The 23,064-nt window shown below is 43.5% G+C and overlaps 1 protein-coding gene across 1 annotated transcript in view; it reads left to right on the forward strand.

Moving 5' to 3' along the window:
• LOC138751409 (protein inscuteable homolog) overlaps positions 1 to 23,064 on the forward strand; it is a 200,428-nt gene that overhangs the window by 171,690 nt on the left and 5,674 nt on the right. Inside the window, exons 8-9 of the mRNA XM_069913655.1 lie at positions 2,125 to 2,191; positions 18,833 to 18,988. Coding sequence (XP_069769756.1) covers positions 2,125 to 2,191; positions 18,833 to 18,988 — 223 coding nt within the window. The remainder of the gene's footprint in view (positions 1 to 2,124; positions 2,192 to 18,832; positions 18,989 to 23,064) is intronic.

Here is a 23,064-nt window from a genome sequence, read left to right on the forward strand (position 1 = left end):
AATCTCGAAGCTTGATTGGAGCAATTCAAATGGATAATTGATGGAATTTTGTGCACATTTAATGATTTCTGTCAGAAAGAAAGGTCAGAAATTGATTCTGTAAGCAAAAGGTGAAATAAAATCCTCTGTGTGCAGAGGTATGATGATCTGAAAGATGCCAGTTGAGATTAAATTAGTTATAATTAAATTTATGGTTCAAATTATCACATTGATCACCCTGGTAAAGATGCTTATTAATGGATTTTCAAGTGATTTAAGACATCTTGTTCTGAGATTTGGGGGAAAGTTAACTTGATAAATGATGGAAAAAAAATTGTTGCAATGATGCAACAAGATCTACAGGAGAATTTCTGATGTTTTGCTGGTGCAACGAGAGAAAGAAACCCTGCATGAATATAACCACCTCAAAACTCCTCAACGTCAACCTGCCACTGAACCGATACAAATACGTAAAAGCACAAATTGGAACATTTAATGGAAAATACTTACACATTTAAACCATTTTAAGGCTGCTATATTGACATCTTTGTTGGAAACAAGCCACAAAACTAGACTGCCCTGAATAATTCCATATACAGTAATGTGCCGTACAAATCTTTCCAATCCTGGAACATTTTTAGTGATGCACAAGTTTATACATTTCTACCTGGATTACTTTTTAAAGAAAGAAATACCTATTTACACTGTACCTTTGCTGACACCAGATCTCTAAAGGTTTTCACAGTCAATTATATCTCTGTTACAGAGAAACATGAGAGCCAATTTGGCCACAGCACGAGCAGACAAACATAGCCTGATAATCAGTTTTTGTGATGTTCACTCAAGGGTAAAAAAACTATATTGGACAGGCTACATCATGCTAGCACATTTGGCATAGCGATTACACCAATGCTGTTACAGCACCAGCGATCGAGACTCGGGTTCGAATCCCGCGCTGTCTTTAAGGAGTTTGTATGTTCTCCCTATGTCTACAAGGGTTTTTCTCAGAGGCTTCGGTTTCCTCCCAACATCCAAAAGAGTACTGGGGATTGTAGATCAATTGGGAGTAATCGGGCAGCACGGGCTCGTAGGCTGTGTTGCATGTCTGAATTTGAAAAAAAATAGATCAGATAACATCTCTTGGATAAGAGAGAGGAATATATAAGGGCCAATTCATATTTGGGAATGTTAAAACTATTTGGGATATTACTGAACTAATTTTATTAATTTACACACAGCTATATCAGGGGTTCCCAAACTTTTTAGCTCAGATCTTAATGTTGGGTACAATCATAGATGGTTGTATCCTTATGCCTATCCACCCTCCAACATCACAATGTAGGATGCTGGGGGTGGGGTCTGCGCTCTGTATTTGGTTCAATGGCGACTGATGAGAGAAGACCAGTTCGCTGGTGACATCACCTCCTCTGCAAGGCCAGCATCACCGGCTGTTGATTGTAATTTGTCTGTCCTCCAACCGACATCACAATAAGGGGAACCCTTCATCTAGTGATGATTGGCTGTGTGCAGACAAGCGGGATGCTCATTGACAGGTGGGAATGGGCACAACCACAACTGAGTGTCACAATGGGGGGGTTTCACCAACTGATTAGGTGCACAGATGTCACAATCCATCACCCCTTCCAAAATTCCCCTCTCCCCGGGATAATTGACCAGGGTAGTGATTGACAGGATGTTGGTGATATCACCCGCCACCACCTTATTTGACAGGTGAGGTGAGTGGGTGCACCACCCCCATCATATCCGTTTGCCTGCCAAGGTCATAATGGGGCCATGCCCCAGTGATTGACTGTATGGGTGGGGAGAAGAGACGCTTGTTAATTGATCTGGAACCCTGCCACCAGGCTGATCCCGGGCACCATTTGGAGTGGGTGGTGAGCATCAGCGAAGGGTCGTCCACATCTCTCCCTCCCCTTCCCCCCTGGATCTGCCATCTTGTCTTTCCCCCACCTCTCAGAAACAAATTGAATTAAAGACAGAGGTAAAAAGTAATTTAAAGAAAAACAGGTATATCATTATTATTCCCTATCATTTATTCTGCAGAACCTCCATGCCTTTCCACAGAACCCAGTTTGGAAAACCCTGCACTATATGATATATGCTTATGTGTTGAATCTATTGCAGGTGGTGACAATATTGGCAAATATGGCTGTATTAGACCAATGCACTTCCGAAATAATACAGGAAAATGGTAAGTTATTTTTCAGAGTTTTCTGTTTTATTGTGTTATGTGTGCATAATGAGTAATGCATCAACCTCACTGTAATGAGTAATTCAAAACCATGCTATGTCAATCTTAATTATGTTAATCAGAATTTGGATGTATGAGTAAGACTTTAAGTAATTTATAAGATTTTTACTGAGTTGACAATCAATAATAGGAATGAAAGTCAGGAAAAATTTTACATTCAAAGATCAGGCATATAAATCTGCATATATTGTTTATATTGAAAACAATCTAAAAGGGTTTAGAAAGAAATGAGATCGGGTGAAATTAGTGACGTCATTTTAGATGTCAATTGGCTACTTTGTATTACTGACTGAATTTACATGAATACATTCTGTAGAGATGCTGGGATATTTACATATTGAAATATGACCATGTGGTGTCATTAAAATGCAGTTGTATTGATGTGTTTAATTTTCCCGTTTGATCAAGGTGGATAGAGATATTTCATGTTAGTACATTAATGCATTTACCCATCATTGCAAATTAGAAGATGGAAAGGCAATTAAGAAAAGGATTGACCATCAAAATTTCTTGTTGAATCCATATTTTTATGGAAACATAAATACAAATATTATATTCTATGTCCCACAGTCATGACCATTTATATTCAGCTATAACATATGGTTCCAACCTTCCCCCATTCAAATAACAGTTAATAATCCTATGTTTGTCCCTCTTGAAACTTCAAACAAAAAATGCTGACTAAATAATCATTTTGACTTCAATATCTGCAAAATATTTAGCAGCTGTATCATTTTTAGTATTACCATTATATAATTTTTCATCGGTTACAGTCTTTTCCAAATTGTAATTTTTTTAATTTGAGGTTTCATGAATTCATCTCTCTCCATTCTTTATGCCAATAACCCTCTTCACTCAACTTCTAATTCCATCAGCACCATTCTACAATCCAGCAAACAACTTCCTTCAGATTTCGTTATTTCAATGAGTGAATCGCCATATTATGGTGTGGTGTGTGGGTTTCAGTCTGTAATATCAGTTTTAAGCTTTCAAATTTAAGAGCTGTATGATCATTCCAAACTCTGCTCTTCCATCAGTGATTCACTAGCATTCCCAGTGTTGAAACCAGGGCACCTCATTTAAATGGGACAAAAACATTCTTTCCTTTTCGACAGTGTTCTATTAAATTAAACACTTAGTTGTCTGAAAATCTAGCAGCTGCCTCTCATCAAATGAGATGGGGACCATATACAAGACTCCCAAAGCCAAAACTGTTCTGAATTTTTCTTTCATTGGACATGTTTCAGGCTTGAATCTTCCCATTTGTGAAACTCACTTGCTCTCTTTTGGATCTGCTAAACATTTGTAGCATTTTCTATTTTTGCTGCACTTTTCTGAAAGTCGATAAATCTCAATTCTCTCTCTCTCTCTCTCTCTCTCTCTCTCTCTCTCTCTCTCTCTCTCTCTCTCTCTCTCTCTCTCTCTCTACGATACTTAACATCCTGGACTGAGGGCGGGGAAAAAGAACCTTTTGTATCATGATATCTTCCATAATTTCCATTTCATCATGGCTTTTTAAAAGTTTTTATTGCCACAATTTAAGTGATGCTTCTCTGAACTTCTTTCTGATTATTAAATAATTTGTCTTGTGTCAGTTGTTGAAGGAAGAACTGAGATTTAACAACTTCCAACTTAAATTCTGTTTTTATTAATATACTTCTCCAAACATCCTCCCATTAACATTTCAGCTTCACTTTCAGTTTAAGTTCTAAGAAAGCATATGAATGGTAACTTGTTTCCTCTCCACAGACGCTGATGGCCCATTTGTAACATCACATTGTTTTGCTGTTTCTATATTCTTCCCTGCACCTTTAAACCAAGTAATTTCTGTTTTCAAGGAAATGAAGAGAATTGATGATCCATTTGAATTGGACATGGAGTAAAAAAATAAAATAGCAGGATTATTATGAACAGCTAAATTAAATTTTAGGCAGCTCAGGATAGAAGCAAAGTGCCCCACACTGCCACATCACTGCAGGCAAATGGGACAATTATGCATATTCTATTTTTTCTATGTGTAGTTTGCACTACACCAGTTAATGGAATAAGGAGACAATTCCTTGGAGAAATCCTAGAATTCGGTATTGAATTATCAGATAAATTAATCAGGCTCGTGGTTACAATTACCATTATACAATAAGCATTTCTTAAAGCCAAATACTATCTTGTAAAAATATCAAAACATAGGGTGGAATGGTTGGCATACTGGTTAGCGCAACACCTTTACAATGCCAGTGATTGGGACTGGGTTTAAAATCCCGCGATGTTCGTAAGGAGTTTATACATTCTCCACATGTCTGCATGGGTTTTCCCTGGAGGCTCCGGTTTCTGGGGGGGGGAGGGGGGGGGCGAGGTAGGTTAATTGGGCATAACTTGGGTAGTATGGACTTGTGGGCCGAAATGGCCTGTTACCGTGCTGTTTGTCTAAATTTAAAATGTAATTAATCAATTATCGTTAATAGTCTGCATCAGTCATAAATTGTTTGAGTTGATGCAAACTACTGTATGTGCTCATAATTCTCATAGAAATTTGTTGTATATTGTATGATAGTTTTGACATTTGCTGTTAAGTTGCTTGAATGGTAACAAATTGCATTATGAGCTAAAGAAATTAGTTGCCCAAGTTTACACATTGGAGTAATAACTCCAGGAACCTAATGGCAGTGGCAGAGGGAAAATAAACCCCACCAGAGCCAAGCTTCATTGGTGTCAATATATAAGTGGGCTCTTGAATTAGATTCAAATCATTCTGAAGGAAAGACTGAAAAGTTCCATTATGTAACTGTATCCAATCAAAATATTTAAAATTGGAGTTCATATGAATCAGGCATTAATTTATTTTAAAACACTTTAAAATTCAAATTGATAGCCACTGATCATATTTTATACCATCACCTTGGTGAACTTGAAATTTTCAAAAATTGGTACATTAGATTTGGAGGATGTGGTGGTCCACCACCAGCCTACTGCAGGGGGCAACCTCTGTACCTGCAGCAGTGTAAGGGATCAGGACAACACCTGGCCGGCTGCCAATCAGTTGGCCTGAATGGATCAAGCCCCACCCGGTCGGGTGTCAATCACCCTCTGGGACATAAGCCTGTGCTGGCCTCCCGAGGCCTAACACTGAGTTGCTGCAGCCACAGCCAGCCTGGCTCTGTGGAGGTTTTTGTGGATTAAAGCCTGATGTTCAGATTTTACCTTGAGTGTGTCTGATTCTGTCTAACAGTGCACCACAATTTAATGCACAAAATTTTCCCACGGCTGCCATGGAAAAACATTTGTGTACAGGGAGCCTCGAGGTTGACCATGTCACCCGGAAGCCCAGACACGCTTCGAGACCGGGCAGCACGCGGTCGAGGCAATCATTGAGGCACATGAGGGTGACATCCTGGACTCCGATCAGAAGAGGTTGGTCCTACGCCGGTCAAAGCTGGGTCCCCGAGTCTTCCAGGTAACCATGTACAAGAGCGCAATGTAAACTCTTGAGAACTTGTACAAGCCCCCCATGAATGTGGTCTGTGCAAGGTACCTCCTCAACACCCGAGCCCAGCAACCCGGGGAGACGGCTGAGTCTTACCTGGGACACTTGCGAGAGTTGGCTTGACCATGACTGGCTGAACCCAGGGTAGGTGTAGATGAGGTCGAGAGGCTGATCCAGGATGCCTTTGTCCGAGGGCTACGCTCGAGGGCGATCCGGCAGAAGCTGCTGGAGGACAACATCAATGCCCTAACCAGGACTGTGGAAGTGGTCCAAACCCTGGAAGCAGCAGCTCTGCATGTTGAAGCCTTCAATTCCGTTTTCCCCAGGCTCCCTCATGGCCCTCCCACAGTGCAGCCCCAGGCCGAGCTGGGGAGGAGAACATCACTGTGGCAGGCGCCCAGCGCCCCTGTAAGTACTCCGGGTCCTGGAGTGGGTCAGATCAACGATCACGCCAAAACTGCCCAACTAGGAACCTGTATTGTTCCTGATGTGGCAAGAAATGCCACTTTGCAAAAGTGTGCCTTTCTAAACCTGCCGGCAGCTCAGCGAACCTCTATGACCTTCCTACCTCCCCCATGGAACCCCCCCCCATGTGCGCGGCCGGACGGCGCCATTGTCCCCGCGATGACTTCTGTCTTCCCCAACTTCGACCGTGCAACATCTGGCCCTACCAGCAACAGTCGAAGCATGTGCCCCGAGCATCTGCACCAGCCCTCACCCTCGCTGCTCGCTGAGTGCTACAGCGATATCACTTCCGGCTCACGGCGTGACGTCACTTCTGGCTGACGTAATGACATAACTGCCGCCGGCCATGATGATGTCACTTCCCCTGGCACAACAGACAGGGCTGGGGAAGGAGGCCAGCCATACAGCGGCTCCCCACATGCCGCCACCATCTTGGGCCAGGCAGCACCCGACATGGAAGGCCTCCGACAACCTTGACAATGACGTTGTCAACATGGGCGACAACCAAGTCGCCCTACCAATGCTTCCCACACCTCTGGAGGCCATCAGCTACCGCATGCTGCACTTCTCAACTGAGGTCGACGTGGTCGACACGGACTATGACCAGGCCGCCATATCGACGCTCCCCATCCCTCCAGATAGCGTCAACTCTGACTCCGAAATGGTCTTGGCTGCCACCACGCTGACCAGGGACGTTCACCATGATCTCGGGTGCTCGATGATGGGTGTGCGAGTGAACAGGCAGATAACAATGTGCCTGTTGGACAGTGGCAGCACCGAGAGTGTGGCCCATTCCCTAAGGTTAAAGGTCCACCCCACAACCTGCTCGATCGCCCTCGCCACCGAGGATAAGACTGTTGGTACCCTCGGGTACTGCTCGGTCGATATAATGGTGGGAGGGGAGACTTACACAGGATTCAAGATCCTGGTCATGCCCAAAGTCTGCGCACCACTCCAGGGCCTGGATTTCCAGTGCCACCTGCAGAGTGTCACCCTTGACTTCGGGGGGGGCCCCAACCTCCACTCACATTGCACAGCATGCCAACCTACCAGCCCCAGCCAACCTCCGGCCTCTTCACACTGTGCATCACCCCACCTGCGCTCTTCCCACATCTTGCGCTAGGCAGCAAACCGATCGCCGCCAGAAGTAGGCGCTATTGCACTGCAGACAGGGACTTCATCAAGGCAGAGGTGCGGCAACTCCTGGAGAGCCCAAGTCCTGGTCGTCAAAGGGGGAAGTAAGCCAAGAATGGTCATGGATTACAGCCAGACCATTAATCAGTACACCCAACTGGATGACTACCCCCTGCCGAGAATCGCCGACATGGTCAATGAGATTGCCCGCTACTGGGCTTTCTCCACGATTGACCTGAAGTCAGCGTATCACCAAATCCTTATCCACCCGAAGGACAAGCCCTACACCGCCTTTGAGGCGGACGGATGCCTGTACCAGTTCCACTGGGTTCCTTTTGGGATCACGAACGCGTACCGTAAAGGCTATTCGGCCTTTTGAGCGTCTCAGCATGGACCTCAAAGGGCCCCTGCCTTCCATGAACCGAAACATCTACTTCTTCATGGTAGTGGACGAGTACTCACGCTTCCCTTTCACCATTCCTTGTCCAAACACCTCCAGGGCCACCAACATCAGGGCCCTGGGGCAGATCTTCACCATGTTTGGCTACCCCGCCTTCATCCACAGCGACCAGGGGTCTAGTTTCATGAGCGACGAGCTGTGCCAGTACCTGATGATGAGGGGTATCGTGACCAGTCGTATGGCAAGCTATAACCCAAGAGGCAATGGGCAAGTGGAATGCAAGAATGGGGTGCTCTGGAAGGCAGTCCTCCTGGCTCTCAGGTCAAAAGGGTGGGCCGTTGAATTCTGGTAGGTTGCCCTGCCCGAGGTGCTCCATGCCATTCGGTCACTGCTGTGCACGGTTACCAATGAGACCCCTCATAAACGTCTGTTCTCATACCCCAGGAGGTCGGCAACTGGAATGTCCCTAACAGCATGGCTCACGTCCCCGGGACCTGTGCTTCAACGTAAGCATGTATGGATGCACAAGGCTGAAGCCCTGGTGGAGCAGGTGTTCCTCCTTCATGCAAACCATAATTACGCTTCATTAGGTTCGGCAGTGGCAGGGAGGACATCGTCTCAACCAGGGACCTGGTACCAACAGGAGCACCCACCACACCACACCATCTTCCAACCCAGGATGACGCTAACCAGGCATACACCCCCATCCCCGTGCAGCTATGGGGCACGCAGGGCCTCTTTGACCACCAGGGGCCCGCTTTAGCCTTAAGAGACGAACTCACCTCCCCACCCATCCAATACGACCGGCATACGTCAACCCCGGCCACCCCTCCATGCGGCACCACACCAGCCACACACACCCCTGTCTCCAGCCCCCCCCCCACTTCCCCTTTGACCAGTGACCAGGAGCCAGTCCTACGACAGTCACAGAGACCCCGGCGGCCACCGAATCGACTCAACCTGTAAATATTGTGTGTACATAGTTGGTGTGATTCCTTGTTACTGCCCCCCCGGGACAATTTTAAAGAAGGGGGTGAATGTACACCACCAGCCTACTGCAGGGGGCAATCTCTGTACCTTCAGAAGTGCAAGGGGACAGGACAACAACTGGCCGGCTGCCAATCAGTCGGCCTGAATGGATCAAGCCCAACCTGGTCGGGTGTCAATCACCTTCTGGGATACAAGCCTGTGCCGGCCTCCTGAGGCCTCACACTGAGTTGCTGCATCCACAGCCAGACTGGCTCTGTGGAGGTTTTTGTGAATTAAAGCCTGTTGTTCAGTCTTTACCTTGTGTGTGCCTGATTCTGTCTACAGCGCACCACGCAGGATAGGGAATATTTTACTTCTGAATCAGATTGTGTCTGTGTAGATAACTTATAAGACAGAAGTACCTGTTTTCTGCCAATCTAGGATTTGCTTCAGCATGTATTTGGTTTCACTTGCATGCATGACATCCAGCCATTTTTTTAATGTGTAATAAATTTGTTCTGCCTGACCTTTTCACATCAACCCACAGTTCCACAACATTTGACTGTACCAACTGTTCAGAAATTCCTCTCTTGCAATCACTGTGAGGGTAGAGAAATTCTGTTATTATATTTTGGTCCCACATTCAGAATCAGAATTTATTGTCATGAACACGACACAAAAATCATTGTTTTGCAGAAGCATTCCAGGTGAAAGTATTACATTAAAAAAAAAGTAAATATGTTCAAAAAATGAAGGGAAGCAGTGACTGTGGTTGATTGACCATTCGGAAATTTGATGGCTGAGGAGAAGAGCCTGTTTTTGAGATGTTGGGTGCTGGTCTTCAGGCTCCTGTACCTTCTTCGTGATGGCTGCAGTCTAAAGAGGGCATGGCCTGAGTGGTGAGGATCCTTGAAGATAGAGACTGCTTTCTTAAGACACCAGCTCTCCATGGTACACCTGTAGAAATCTGCAAGAGATTTTGGTGACGTAGCAAATCTTCTCAAGCTCCTCACAAAGTGTCACCGTTGCCAAGCCTTCTTCATGATTGCATCAACATGGAGGCCCCAGGATGGATCTTTAGAGATGTTTATATCCATGAATGTGAAGTTCTTAACCTTTTCCACTGCTGACCCCTTGATGAGGACTGGTTCGTGTCATCCTGATTTCCCCTCTCCTGAAGTCCACGATCAATTCCTTAATTTTGCTATCATTGAGTGCTAGATTGTTGTGAAATTACTCAACTCGCTGCTCTATCTCACTCCTCACTGCTGTTTGTGATTCTCTCACCCACTGTGGTGTCATCGACAAATTTGTAAATGGCATTTGACTTGTGCCTGGGTGTAGGGCAAGTAGAGCAGTGGGCGAAGCACACATCCTTGAGCTGTGCCTGTGTTAATTGTTGGTGAGGATTTTGAAATTTATATTCAGTTCTGTTTTTGTGCAATTCCCCCACCTCATCAAAAATAGACAGAATTTTTCTTCCAAGATGTTTTAAGGAAACAGCATTACAGATGAAAAGATTGGCCCACAATTGACAAAACTGGCTCTGATCTGAAGTCCTCCAGCACTGTTATTGGCTTATTTTAGTCTTTGAACAACTCAATTTCATAGCTACTTGTAAAAAGACTTTGTTTTATCTCAAATCAATGCCTTCTTTTCAAGTAAATTAATTGTAGGAATGTAGAAAACACAAAACTGAAGATTCCAAAATAAACCATTTGGAAAAACTCTAAAACCAAGTTGCTTAATTGCTAGAAATACCTTGTTAATCTATTTAAAATTTTCCACATTGTCTGACTCTGCTGTTTAAGATCAGATCACCAACATATTTACTTCCTTATCTTCCAGTTGTTAATGTTACTTCACAGACCAGCAGCAATAGAACTTCACCAAGAGACTATTATTGGTTTTTTTTAAAAACAATATATTTATTAATAGCTACTAATAATATAACAACTTATCTAAACTTAACGCCAACTATCTGCAAATATACGTGTGTGTGTGTGTGTGTGTGTGTGTGTGTGTGTGTGTGTGTGTGTGTGTGTGTGAGAGAGAGAGAGAGAGAGAGACAGAGAGAGAGAGAGAGAGAGAGAGAGAGAAAGAGAGAGAGGTGTGTGTGTCTGTCTGCATGAGAGACAGGTGTGTGTGTGTGTGCGGGTGTATGTGTGTATGTGTGTGTGTGAGCGGGTGGGTGGGAGTGTGTGTGTGTGAGTGTGTGTGTGTGTGTGTGAGAGAGAGAGAGAGAGAGAGAAAGAGAGAGAGGTGTGTGTGTCTGTCTGCATGAGAGACAGGTGTGTGTGTGTGTGCGGGTGTATGTGTGTATGTGTGTGTGTGAGCGGGTGGGTGGGAGTGTGTGTGTGTGAGTGTGTGTGTGTGTGTGAGAGAGAGAGAGAGAGAGAGAGAGAGAGAGGTGTGTGTGTCTGTCTGCATGAGAGACAGGTGTGTGTGTGTGTGCGGGTGTATGTGTGTATGTGTGTGTGTGAGCGGGTGGGTGGGAGTGTGTGTGTGTGAGTGTGTGTGTGTGTGTGTGTGTGTGAGAGAGAGAGAGAGAGAGAGAGAGAGAGAGAGAGAGAAAGAGAGAGAGGTGTGTGTGTCTGTCTGCATGAGAGACAGGTGTGTGTGTGTGTGCGGGTGTATGTGTGTATGTGTGTGTGTGAGCGGGTGGGTGGGAGTGTGTGTGTGTGAGTGTGTGTGTGTGTGTGTGTGTGTGTGAGAGAGAGAGAGATTGCCAAACCATTACAGCTTAGGCACAATTCGGGAAAGTCATTCCAGATTTGAGTCTTAGCAGTCCATAGTTGAAAATTAGACTTTTAAAATGATGCTCAGAAGTAATTATGAAGAAGGTGGGAGAGACTATGTGGCTGGACTGCTGAAAACTTGTTGGGTTTCTTGCTGAGAAATATCCTTTCGGAAGAACGGTTGTCACAACTCCCCTTTTCCTTGCATTAGGGGAAACAAAACGAGTGACTTCCATGATGCATCCAAATTCCAGGCACAGGTTGGTCAAAAATAACTATCACAATGGTCACGAATCGATGCAGCAATTCTCCTGCTTCCTTTACCATGACAGGGAGAATCAGCCGAATTGTCCATTTCACACAAGATCACTCCATCTCTCTATTCATCAGGTGGCTGGAGGTCACTTATCCAAAGTCCTTTTTCTTTAAGTGTCCCACTCGCATGACACTCCTGTGTGTTCTTTCACTTCCTTCAGAGCATCAACTTTGTTTATAGTTTGTACTCAATGGTGCCATTCAGTCTCACCACAACAGTGAATGTCTGCAGCCTGTATTAACCCTTAAAGAGACAATCACACTAAATGAAACGGGAACTTGTAATACCTCCACCCAAGAAAGAGCAAAATTTTAACTGCAACCTACAATGTTTGAAATAATACATTAACTATTATATGATATAATAAAGACAAATATAACATTTTTCAACAATGAATACAAATAATAAGTTTCAAACTTCTGTGAAACATTGCAAACTTAACATCTTGAAAGGCAATCAGCAATTACTTATCCTTGCTTTAATTTGGGTTATCATTAAATCATATTCCTGCCAAATTAAACTCCAGTTTAACAATCATCTATTTTTGTTTTTCATTTTACTCAAGAACACTTGGGGATTATGGACAGTAAACACAACAATGGTCCCCAAGCTGTGCAGATGTAAAGATCGAAATGCTGAAAAGCCAGGACAAGGGACAATGTTTCTTTCTCTATGGTAGAATAAGTCTTTTGAAGTTCATTGAATTTCTTGGATAAGTGAGTGAGCCATTGGATGATAAATATCACCATAACCAGTCTTTTGTAATAACACTGATCCTCCGTCTTTGTCACCAGTATATTTTCCTTTGGCTTGGCTTCGCGGACGAGGATTTATGGAGGGGGTAAATGTCCACGTCAGCTGCAGGCTCATTTGTGGCTGACAAGTCCGATGCGGGACAGGCAGACACGGTTGCAGCGGTTGCAGGGGAAAATTGGTGGGTTGGGGTTGGGTGTTGGGTTTTTCCTCCTTTGCCTTTTGTCAGTGAGGTGGGCTCTGCGGTCTTCTTCAAAGGAGGTTGCTGCCCGCCGAACTGTGAGGCGCCAAGATGCACGGTTTGAGGCGAGATCAGCCCACTGGCGGTGGTCAATGTGGCAGGCACCAAGAGATTTCTTTAGGCAGTCCTTGTACCTCTTCTTTGGTGCACCTCTGTCACGGTGGCCAGTGGAGAGCTCGCCATATAACACGATCTTGGGAAGGCGATGGTCCTCCATTCTGGAGACGTGACCCACCCAGCGCAGCTGGATCTTCAGCAGCGTGGAGTCAATGCTGTTGACCTCTGCCATCTCGAGTACTTCGACGTTAGGGATGAAAGCGCTTCAATGAATGTTGAGGATGGAGCGGAGACAACGCTGGTGGAAGCGTTCTAGGAGCTGTAGGTGATGCCGGTAGAGGACGCATGATTCGGAGCCGAACAGAAGTGTGTGTATGACAACGGCTCTGTATACGCTTATCTTTGTGAGGTTTTTCAGTTGGTTGTTTTTCCAGACTCTTTTGTGTAGTCTTCCAAAGGCGCTATTTGCCTTGGCGAGTCTGTTGTCTATCTCATTGTCGATCCTTGCATCTGATGAAATGGTGCAGCCGAGATAGGTAAACTGGTTGACCGTTTTGAGTTTTGTGTGCCCGATTGAGATGTGGGGGGGCTGGCTGATGGAGGACCTCAGTTTTCTTCAGGCTGACTTCCAGGCCAAACATTTTGGCAGTTTCCTCAAAACAGGACGTCAAGCGCTGAAGAGCTGGCTCTGAATGGGCAACTAAAACGGCATCGTCTGCAAAGAGTAGTTCACGGACAAGTTGCTCTTGTGTCTTGGTGTGAGCTTGCAGGCGCCTCAGATTGAAGAGACTGCCATCCGTGCGGTACCGGATGTAAAAAGCGTCTTCATTGTTGAGGTCTTTCATGGCTTGTTTCAGCATCATGCTGAAGAAGATTACTGTTAAAGTAAATGGCGTTTCAAAGCCAGGTGACCTTCAGCACAGGTTGATGACATAAAATACTCATATGACAATTACAGCATGGAAACAGGCCATCATGGCCCTTCTTGTCCATGGCGAATCTCTTACACTCTCCTAGTCCCGCTGACCTGCATTCTGCCCATAATCCTCCATATACCTATCCAAATTTTTCTTAAAATATAATATTGTACCTGCCTCCATACAGATGCCTCTTTCTGAGTACAGAAGCTTCCCCTTGTATTGCACCCAACCTTTTGCCCCCTAACTCTCAGCTCATGTCCTCTTGTTTGAATCTCCCCTATCCTCAATGGAAAAAAGTCTATCCACATCTACTCTATCTATCCTCCTCAAAATTTTAAAGACCTCTATCAAATCCCCCCCCCCCCCCCCCCCCACCCCCCCTCAGCCTTCTACGGTCCAAGGAATAAAGACCTGTAACTTAGGTGCTGAAACCCAGGTATCATTCTGGTGAATCTTCTTTGTCTTCTCTATATTTTGTTCACATCCTTCCTATAATTGGGTGACCACAGCTGAACACAATATTCCAGATTTAGCCTCACCAATGCCTTGTACAATTTTAACATTACCTCCCAATGCTTAAACTCTATGTCCTGATTTATAAAAGCCAGCATTCCAAAGGATTTCTTCACTATCCTATCCACCTGAGATTCCACTTTTAGGTAACTACGTACCATTATTCCTCGATCTCTCTGTTCAATTGCATTCTTTAACGCCCTACCATTCACCATGTATGTCCTAGTTTGATTATTCCGACCAAAATGTAGCACCTCACACTTCTCAGCATTAAACTCCATTTGCCAACTTTCAGCTCACTCTTCTTACTTGCTCAAATGTATCTGCAAGATTTGAAAACCTTTCTCACCATCTACAATGCCATCTACCTTAGTATCATCTGTATACTGACCAATCCAATTTACCACTTCATCATCTAAATCAGGGGTGTCAAACTCAAATTCACAGAGGGCCAAAATAAAAAAACTTGGACTAAGTCGTGGGCCAAACTAAATATTTATTGAAAATTTTCAACATCTGCATGTTTTCTCTTCTTTCAACGTATGTAATGTTAAACTTTTTCTTATTAAAATAAATGTTTAATAATAGTTTTGGTTAAACTCTTTCCAGAAGAAGCATTAACAAATGAGAAATAAAATATTCAATAAATAATATTTCTCTATAGCCTTTAAGCTCCTTTTAAATGTATTTTTTTCACAAGCCAACAAGTCAAAAAAATAACAACTTGCTTCATTGACAAACAGGTTTGTCTTTTAAAATGATGAACATATATAGTCTGCCTCCCACCTGTCTTGAAAGGTCCTGTTTTCTGTCTTTCGTTTGGCCATTTTCCGTAAGGGGTTTATTACATGTGAGTTCGGCGACAGGTCGCAGATGCTAATGAAAGTAAAGAGAGGAGGTGGGGGCGATTAGCGGGCTGAGGGGCTGGCGCCAACGCATTTGCAAAGCATTCTGGGATTTGTAGTATTAGCTGTGCATGTGCTATACTGGCGCGGTGGTCAGCGGGTCAGCTCTAAAACATTTGATATGATCTTGCGGGCCAAATATAATTATATCACGGGCCAAATTTGGCCCGTGGGCCTGAGTTTGACATGTGTGATCTAGATCATTAATGTATATTATAAACAACAATGGACCCAGTACAGATCCTTGAGGCACACAACGCTAGTCACCAGCCTCCAAATGGCTTTCAGTTTATCAAATGATTCCTGACAAAGTTTTGTCCAAACAAACTTTTCACTCTTCTTCAGAAGGTGAGTGAAAGGAAGGGAATTATCATCAAAATTTTCACTGAACTTATAACAATACCCATTCCCAAAGACTTCCTAACAGCTTTCTCACTTGTGGGAACAGGAAACTTAGAAATCGTCTGAACTTTCACCTGAATAGGTGCCAACTTGCCTTGACCAACAACATAACGAAGATAAGTCAAAGTAGCATGGCCAAATTCACTTGTGGCTAAATTAATTATAAGGTTGGTTGCAGTGTGAACAGAGTGTGTGCTGGGTGGTGTGGATCCTTGATGAATGGCGCTGCTCTTTGACAGCAGCATTCCCTGTAGATATTCTTGATAATGGGGAAAGATTTGACTCTGATGTTCTGGGCTGTATCTGTTACCTTTTGGAGGGCTTTACGCTCAGGAGTATTGGTGGCCCCACACCAGACTGTGAAGCAGCCAGTCTGCACACTTTCTACCACACATCTATAGAAATTTACCAGGGTTTATGGTGTCATACCAAACTCCTGAGGAAGGAGAGGTGCTGATGTGCTTTCCTTGTGCCATTGATGTGTTGGATCCAGGAAAGATCCTGTGAGATAGTGACTCCCAATAACTTAAATTTGCTCACCCTCTCCATCTCTGATCTCAGTGGATTGTATACCTCTGGCTTTCTCTTCCTGAATCAACAACAATAACCCTACATGTTCTTCTCTAACTTATGCTCTTTTGCAAGGATTTACAAAAGGATCTGTTCTTGGAAAAGTACTTTATCTTTTCTCTCTTCAGTATGCTAATGGTAGACTATGTATTGCAGATCTTTTTTTTAAATTTATGAATTCAGCTCCATTGGAGTTATTTTCATTAAAGGTTGCCTCTATTCATTTTCAGTGACATTACAAAGCTTAATTGAAGCTTCATCTGTATACTCCAACAGCTCCCAACATCATAGCATTCACTTCTGCTTTGTGCTATCACTGGAGGGCTCTGAGTGCATTTCAATTTCCAGCCCTCTGAGCTTCGTCAGATAGAGCAGAAATTCTGTGCACACGTGGAATAAAATATTATGGGTGCTAAGTCCATTATCCTTGAAAATGAGTGCAGCGATCCCAATCTACCTGCACCTAACCAGCAGGCAGCGTGCCATCTTCATTCTACCTGAAGCTAAGGTTGTGGAATTTCACATGTGCTGATCCTCGGGACTGGACTGCATGGATTTTGGGTGCCACAGTCGAGACCTCAATGAAAGAGAAATTTTTTTAGCAGTCTTGCCCACTTCAGACATATGTTGCAAGCAGTGGAATGAAATAACTCAATTTGTCAATCACAAGAATCAAGCCAAGAACCAAAGTAAAATAGCACAGAAGTCCATTAACCTCATTCTAGTGCTCAAGACAAGTGAATGCATCATTGAATGCCACATCTCCAGCTGCAGTGGTCTCTTCATTTTTCAGTGCAAAAACCATCCCCAAAATTGACCTGATCATAATATCCATCAATTTAATATCATTAACTAACATTCAGATGTGCAACTTTCCTGGGTCCAAAGCCAGTGCCTTCTAACTTGGAGCTGATCTGCTGAAGTTGTGCATCTGGTTCTCAACCTCACTGAGGGAATGTTACTACCCATCTATGAGAAAGCAGATGGTGATAGTATCCTCATATCTAATCATTCTACTCACATTCTCGTCAAAGGGTTCCAGCCCTAAACGTTGATAATTCTTTTTCTCCCTCTGATGCTGCTCAACCGGCTGACTTCCTCTAGCAGATTTTGTATTGTGTGTTTTCATAAATACAACCAAGCACTTAGAACCTAGCCCAATTTCTGAATGAGTTTCAGATGCAAAATACAACAAGCTCAAACCACCTACTGCTTAATCCTTAGTGCTACTTGCTAGAAATTAAATTCTAGGTTTATAATGTCTAACATGTTTAAAACAGTTCAATTTATTTCCTTTATCCATTCCAGGTATACCCTGTTTTACAGATACTTGCTTTATGAAAATTCGCAATTACAAAGAAACCTGTGTCCACTTTTACGAAAGGATTGAATGGGTTTTCGTTTTTACAAATAAATAGCCTTCAATAGTAGTGAATGGGTCTTCACTTTACGCCATTTCGGCTTACGAAAGGTTTCATAGGAACGCTCTAGTTTCATAAAGCGGGGTATACCTGTACCCGTCTCCTTAATTTCTCACATGACAATATAACCTCTTTTCAAAACTCTCCATTGGCGGTGGAATTATTTCAAATCATCTAGCAATTGTGTAAAATGTTAAAATAATGCAGGTTCTTTTTGTTTTATTGTTGTGTTAGATAACTCATACAGATCACACTATAGTGGGATATTACTCAACGAACGGTTTTTAAAAATGTCCATCTTTTGCTTTTATTGTCTTGAGTCTAGTTTCTGATAATTAGCTACTGCCATCTTGTAATGCCAAAGACTTGTGACTTTCCCCAAACATGCCAATATAATCTGCATTAAGAAGATGGCTGTCTAATCGCTCTATTCATATCAGTGATGGGGATCTCCCACTGGCCAACCATTTCAATTCTGCACCCCATTCCCATGCTGACATGTCTGTTTATGGCCTCAAATGAAGACCACCCATAAATCGGAGGAGCAACACTTAATTTTCCATCTGAGCACTCTCCAACCGATTGCATTAACATTGTCTTCTCTGGTTTTTGCTAGCCCAATCCCTGTTCTCCCTCCCTTTCCATTCCTTCTGTCTTCTTTGCTCCAGCTCTTCACCCACTTCCCTCTCCTTTCACTGAGCCCCTCTCCTTTCACTGAGCCCCTCCCCCACTTGATGGTGTGCCCTCCTCCCCTTATCCACCAATGATCTCCTGCCTGTGGGAATGTGTTCCTCCCCTTGCCCCTCCCACCACCACTTTGTTTGGGTGCCTGCCGCCATTTTACTCTACCTCAAGCCCAAAAAGTTGGTTATGTATCTTTATCTTTGCTACATAAAGTATACTGTTTGACCTGCTGAGTTTCTCCAGCATTGGTTTTACAGCTGTCTAATATCACTGGTAACTTTGGTAACTTGAACTTGGGATCATAATGAATACAAATGGAAAGGAATGTCTGGATATTGGGCTACCTCTCTCGTCGTCAAAGTAATTATTGTGTTTGCTAGAAAGGACTTCAATGCAGCATTCAATCTGATGGTGCTTATTCTGACGGTTCATGTCCTTCTTTCCACGCCTTAAGTTATCAACTTTGGTGCTGAGTGAGCTAAATTAGATTTGTTTAAATTCAGAAAAAAATGTGTGATTAAATTTGACGGCTGAATCTAAGTTCACAGCTTTTGATAGTTGACTGGACAAAATGGTGATTCTATTTTTCTTGGTTTCCCCTTTTTATTTAAGGTGTGGAGCTTTTGCTTGAATTTCTTCATGAACACCCTCCACCTGGGATTTCAGCAGAGGGTTCTGCATTGGAAAGAGTGTTACAAAAATCTGCTGTTACTCTCGCCCGCTTAAGCAGAGAACCCAATGTAACTAACATTGCCACAAGTCTGAACTGTAAGAACAACATATTAAAAAACTATCTTGTTATACTGAATATCCTTCACTGTGTTAATATAATGGGGATTTTGTCATTCAATGAATGTTTAATGCAGTGGTTCTCAACCTTTTTCTTTCCACTCACATACCACTTTAAGTATTCTCTATGCCATACATGCTATGTGATTAGTAAGGGATTGCTGAAGGTGGTATGCGGGTGGAAAGAAAAAGTTAGAAAACCACTGTTTTAATCGTACCTAATTGACTCGTTATGTGCATGGTTTCAGAACTTCAAAGGAAATGAGCCAATGGCAATTTTTCTCAAGCAAAATATTTCAGTAACAATTGGGTCTAGAGCAGTGATTCTCAACCTTCCTTTCCCACTCACATACCACCTTAAGCAATCCTTTACTAATCACAGAGCACCGATGGCATAGGGAATACTTAAAGTGGTATGTGAGTGGAAAGATAAAGGTTGAGAACCATTGGTTTAATACAATGGATGTAGTTTCCTTGGTAGTTTTATAAAACTGATTGATAAAATCTATAAAAATAATTTGATTTTGAACCAAGCAGATGTGATTCCTGGACTGCATTTGCTCAACTTAAAATAACCTCTGATTAAGGTTGAGCGGCTTCAAGAATGTCTCACCTTCTGATCACTGAAATTCTGAATCTTACTGGGAACTTTAAGGTGGGAGTGGGGAGAAAGCACCTGGAGATAGAGGGGTAATAGTCTATGTTTCCCTTCATCAGAACTACTTCTGTCCTGCTGTGTTTCCAGAAACTTCTGCTTTTATTTCAGATTGCTCTAATTTATTATTTTTTGCTTTGGAAAATATGGTAACATGGACAGATAGGGGAGCCGGATTTATTCACAACTGAATAAAATATTTGGAGTTTATAGGTTAATTGGCATATTTGGAGGGCATGGGCCTGTTAGCATGTCTTTAAAAAAAATAATCTGCCAGCGGTAGCACTTTTAGGGCAGCACGGTTGACGCAGTGGTTAGCGCAACACCTTTACAGTGCCAGCGATCAGGACTGGGTTAAAATTCTGCGCTGACTGGAAGGAGTTTGTGCGTTCTCCTTGCGTCTGTGTGAATTTTCCCCGGGGGCTCCAGTTTCTTCCCACCATTCAACACGTACCATGGGTATTGGTTAATTGGGTGGCATGGACTCATGGGCCAAAATGGCCTGTTACTGTGCTGTATGTATGTATGTCTAAATTTAAAATTTAATTTAAAAATGTAATTTAAAATTTAATTTAAAATCGACCATGAAGAATTGTCGCTGAAGCCAATTTGTCAAGTTGTCAGTTCTGGTAGAACTGTATCAACGAAATTGTCGATATCTTTAGAAAGGAAAGGAAAAGAAATGGAAAAAGGATCTTTTTCAATATGATCAATACTATTGGTGTTTGGTTTATTTCTGGTTCATCTTGGTAGGTGTAATCGGGTACTTTTAATTGTTAGGGAAAATTGAAAGATGTATCTACATCTTCAACTGTCAGATGCAGACCATTTTATCTACTACAGGAATTCACCACGATCCTCATAGTTGGAATGTACATCCCTTCCCAGCACTAATGCTAAGGAAGCGATCTTGGAGCTGTATGGGGTTATAAATGAACTGCAGACCACACACCCTGATGGACTGATTCTTATTGCTGGGGATTTCAACCAGGTGAACCTCAAGACAGGGCTACCTAAATTCCATCAGCATCTGGTCTTTGCTAAGAGAGGAGTGAACACATTGGATCTTGTGTATATGAACATTTCTGCATTTCTGACGTGTATCGGGTAGAGTCCCGACCCCCTTCTTGGATACTCAGACCACATCTCTATAATGCTAATCCCAACATACAGTTCGCTTGTCAGATGCTCCAGACTAGTTCTGAAGCAGGTTAAAACCTGACCAGCACTTCAAAGAAGCAGCAACTGGTGGCGACTGCATCAGTGTTATGACAATGTCACTGTGCCCAAGACATCATTACTTGCTTTAATCAGAAGCCATGGATCACGGTGAGGTACATGTGCTGCTCAGGAACCATGACACAGCCTTCAGTGCAGACGACAAGGTAGGCCTAGCTGTGAGAGCCAAGCTGTCTAGGGCCATCGGGGAAGCCAAGTGTCCACATGCAGAGTGCATTCATAGTCACTTCCTCGACAGCAAGGACATGCAACGCACGTGGAAGGACATCCAAGATATCACCAAAAACAAGACCTCACCATCTGCCTGTGCTGGTGATGACTCCCTCCCAGATGCAATGAACAACTTCTACATGCATTTTGAGGTGAAAAATGATGTGACAGTGAAGAAGACCACCTCTCCTCCAAATGACCAGGTGCTATGTCTTGCAGTGGTTGATGTTAAGAGAGAGTTAGGCAAGGTCAACCCACGGAAAGCTGCTGAACCAGAAAGCAGTCCCAGCAGAGTGCTTAGGGGATGTGCGGCTCAGCTGGCAGATGTTCTCATTGACATCTTGAACATTTCCCAATGTGCTTTAAAGCCACCACCATTGTTCCCATGCCAAAGAAGTTGTCTGTGTCCTGCCTCAATGACTGTGGCACTCACACCCATCATCAGGAAGTGCTTCGAGAGCCTCGTCATGGAGCACATCAAGCTCCTGCTGCCCCCCATCACTGGAACCTCTGCAGTTCACATACAGACCCAACTGCTCCATGGACAATGCCATTGCCACCGTTTTCCATCTAGCCCTCACTCACCTGGAAAACAAAGACTCTCGTGTTCGAATTTTGTTTATTGACTTCAGTTTGGCATTCAACAACATCATACCACAGTACCTGATAAGGAAGTTGAACCTGCTGGGTCTAAACACCTCCTTCTGCAATTGGATTCTTGACTTCCTGTCAGGGAGATCTCAAGCAGTCTGGATTGGTAACAGTGCTTCCAAGACTATCCCACTGAACATGGGTGTCCACTGCTGTTCACTCTGCTGACACACAACTGTGCAGCTAAACTCAGCTCAAACCACATCATCAAGTTCACTGTCAACAAGACCGTGGTGGGCCTGATCAGTAAGAATGAGGAGTCAGCATACAGAGATGAGGTGCAGTCTCTAACGGACTGGTGCAGAGACAACAACCTGTACCTGAACATTATTAAAACCAGAGAGATGGTTGTTGACTTCAGGAGGGCCTTGGGGTGGGGGGGAGGGGGGAACCAAGCTCTGCTGACCATTGATGGCTCGACCATTGAGGGCTCGACCATTGAGCTCATCAAGAGTATCGAGTTCCTTGGAGTGCATTTTGCGGAGAATCTCAACTTGTCCCTTAGCGCCAGTTCCATCACCAAGAAAGCCCAGCAGCACCTCTACTTCCTGTGAAGGCTGAGCAAAATTCATCTCCACCTCACTACATTCCACAGACGATGTATCGAGAATATCCTGTGCAACTGCATCACCGCCTGGTTTGGAAGCTGTACCACCTCGGACGCGAGACCCCGCAAAGGATAGTAAAGTCAGTGGAAAGGATCATTGGGTGCTCTCTTCCTACCATGAAGGACATTTACAGGCAAAAGGCAATAAACGTTGTGAAGGCCTCCACACACCCCTCACTTAAACTGTTCTCCCCTCTGTCATCTGGTAGGAGGTACCATAGCACTTGGGCCTTTACGTCCAGATTGGGCAACAGTTTTTTCCCCCCAATCCATCAGGCTCCTAAATTCCCAGAACATATGTGGACAGTGTTCCATGGACTTTTACTGTATACATCTTAATATTTTAATGTATTTAACTATTCTAACTTATATTTATGTAAATATGCTCTATAGTCCTAGAGAAACATTTCGTTTTTACAGAGTGGGTATGGTATGAACGATAAATATAGGTGACTTGACTTGAAAAGTGAAATAAATCAACTTTTGGTTTCTCCGAAGTGCACCGAACTGAAGCAGGTAATGGTGTCACTTTTAAAAATATTTACTGCTGGCTTAGATGTCGCCACATCATGCCGTTGACCAGCATATATTGCCGAGAATGAAGTTAATTAGCACAATAAATAAGTAATGTTATATTTTCAATCTGACACTGCATGGTTTAAAATGTAAAGTCACTTAGTTTTCATGTATTTT

Source organism: Narcine bancroftii, chromosome 1 (assembly GCF_036971445.1).
Source record: "Narcine bancroftii isolate sNarBan1 chromosome 1, sNarBan1.hap1, whole genome shotgun sequence".
Lineage (NCBI taxonomy): Eukaryota > Metazoa > Chordata > Chondrichthyes > Torpediniformes > Narcinidae > Narcine > Narcine bancroftii.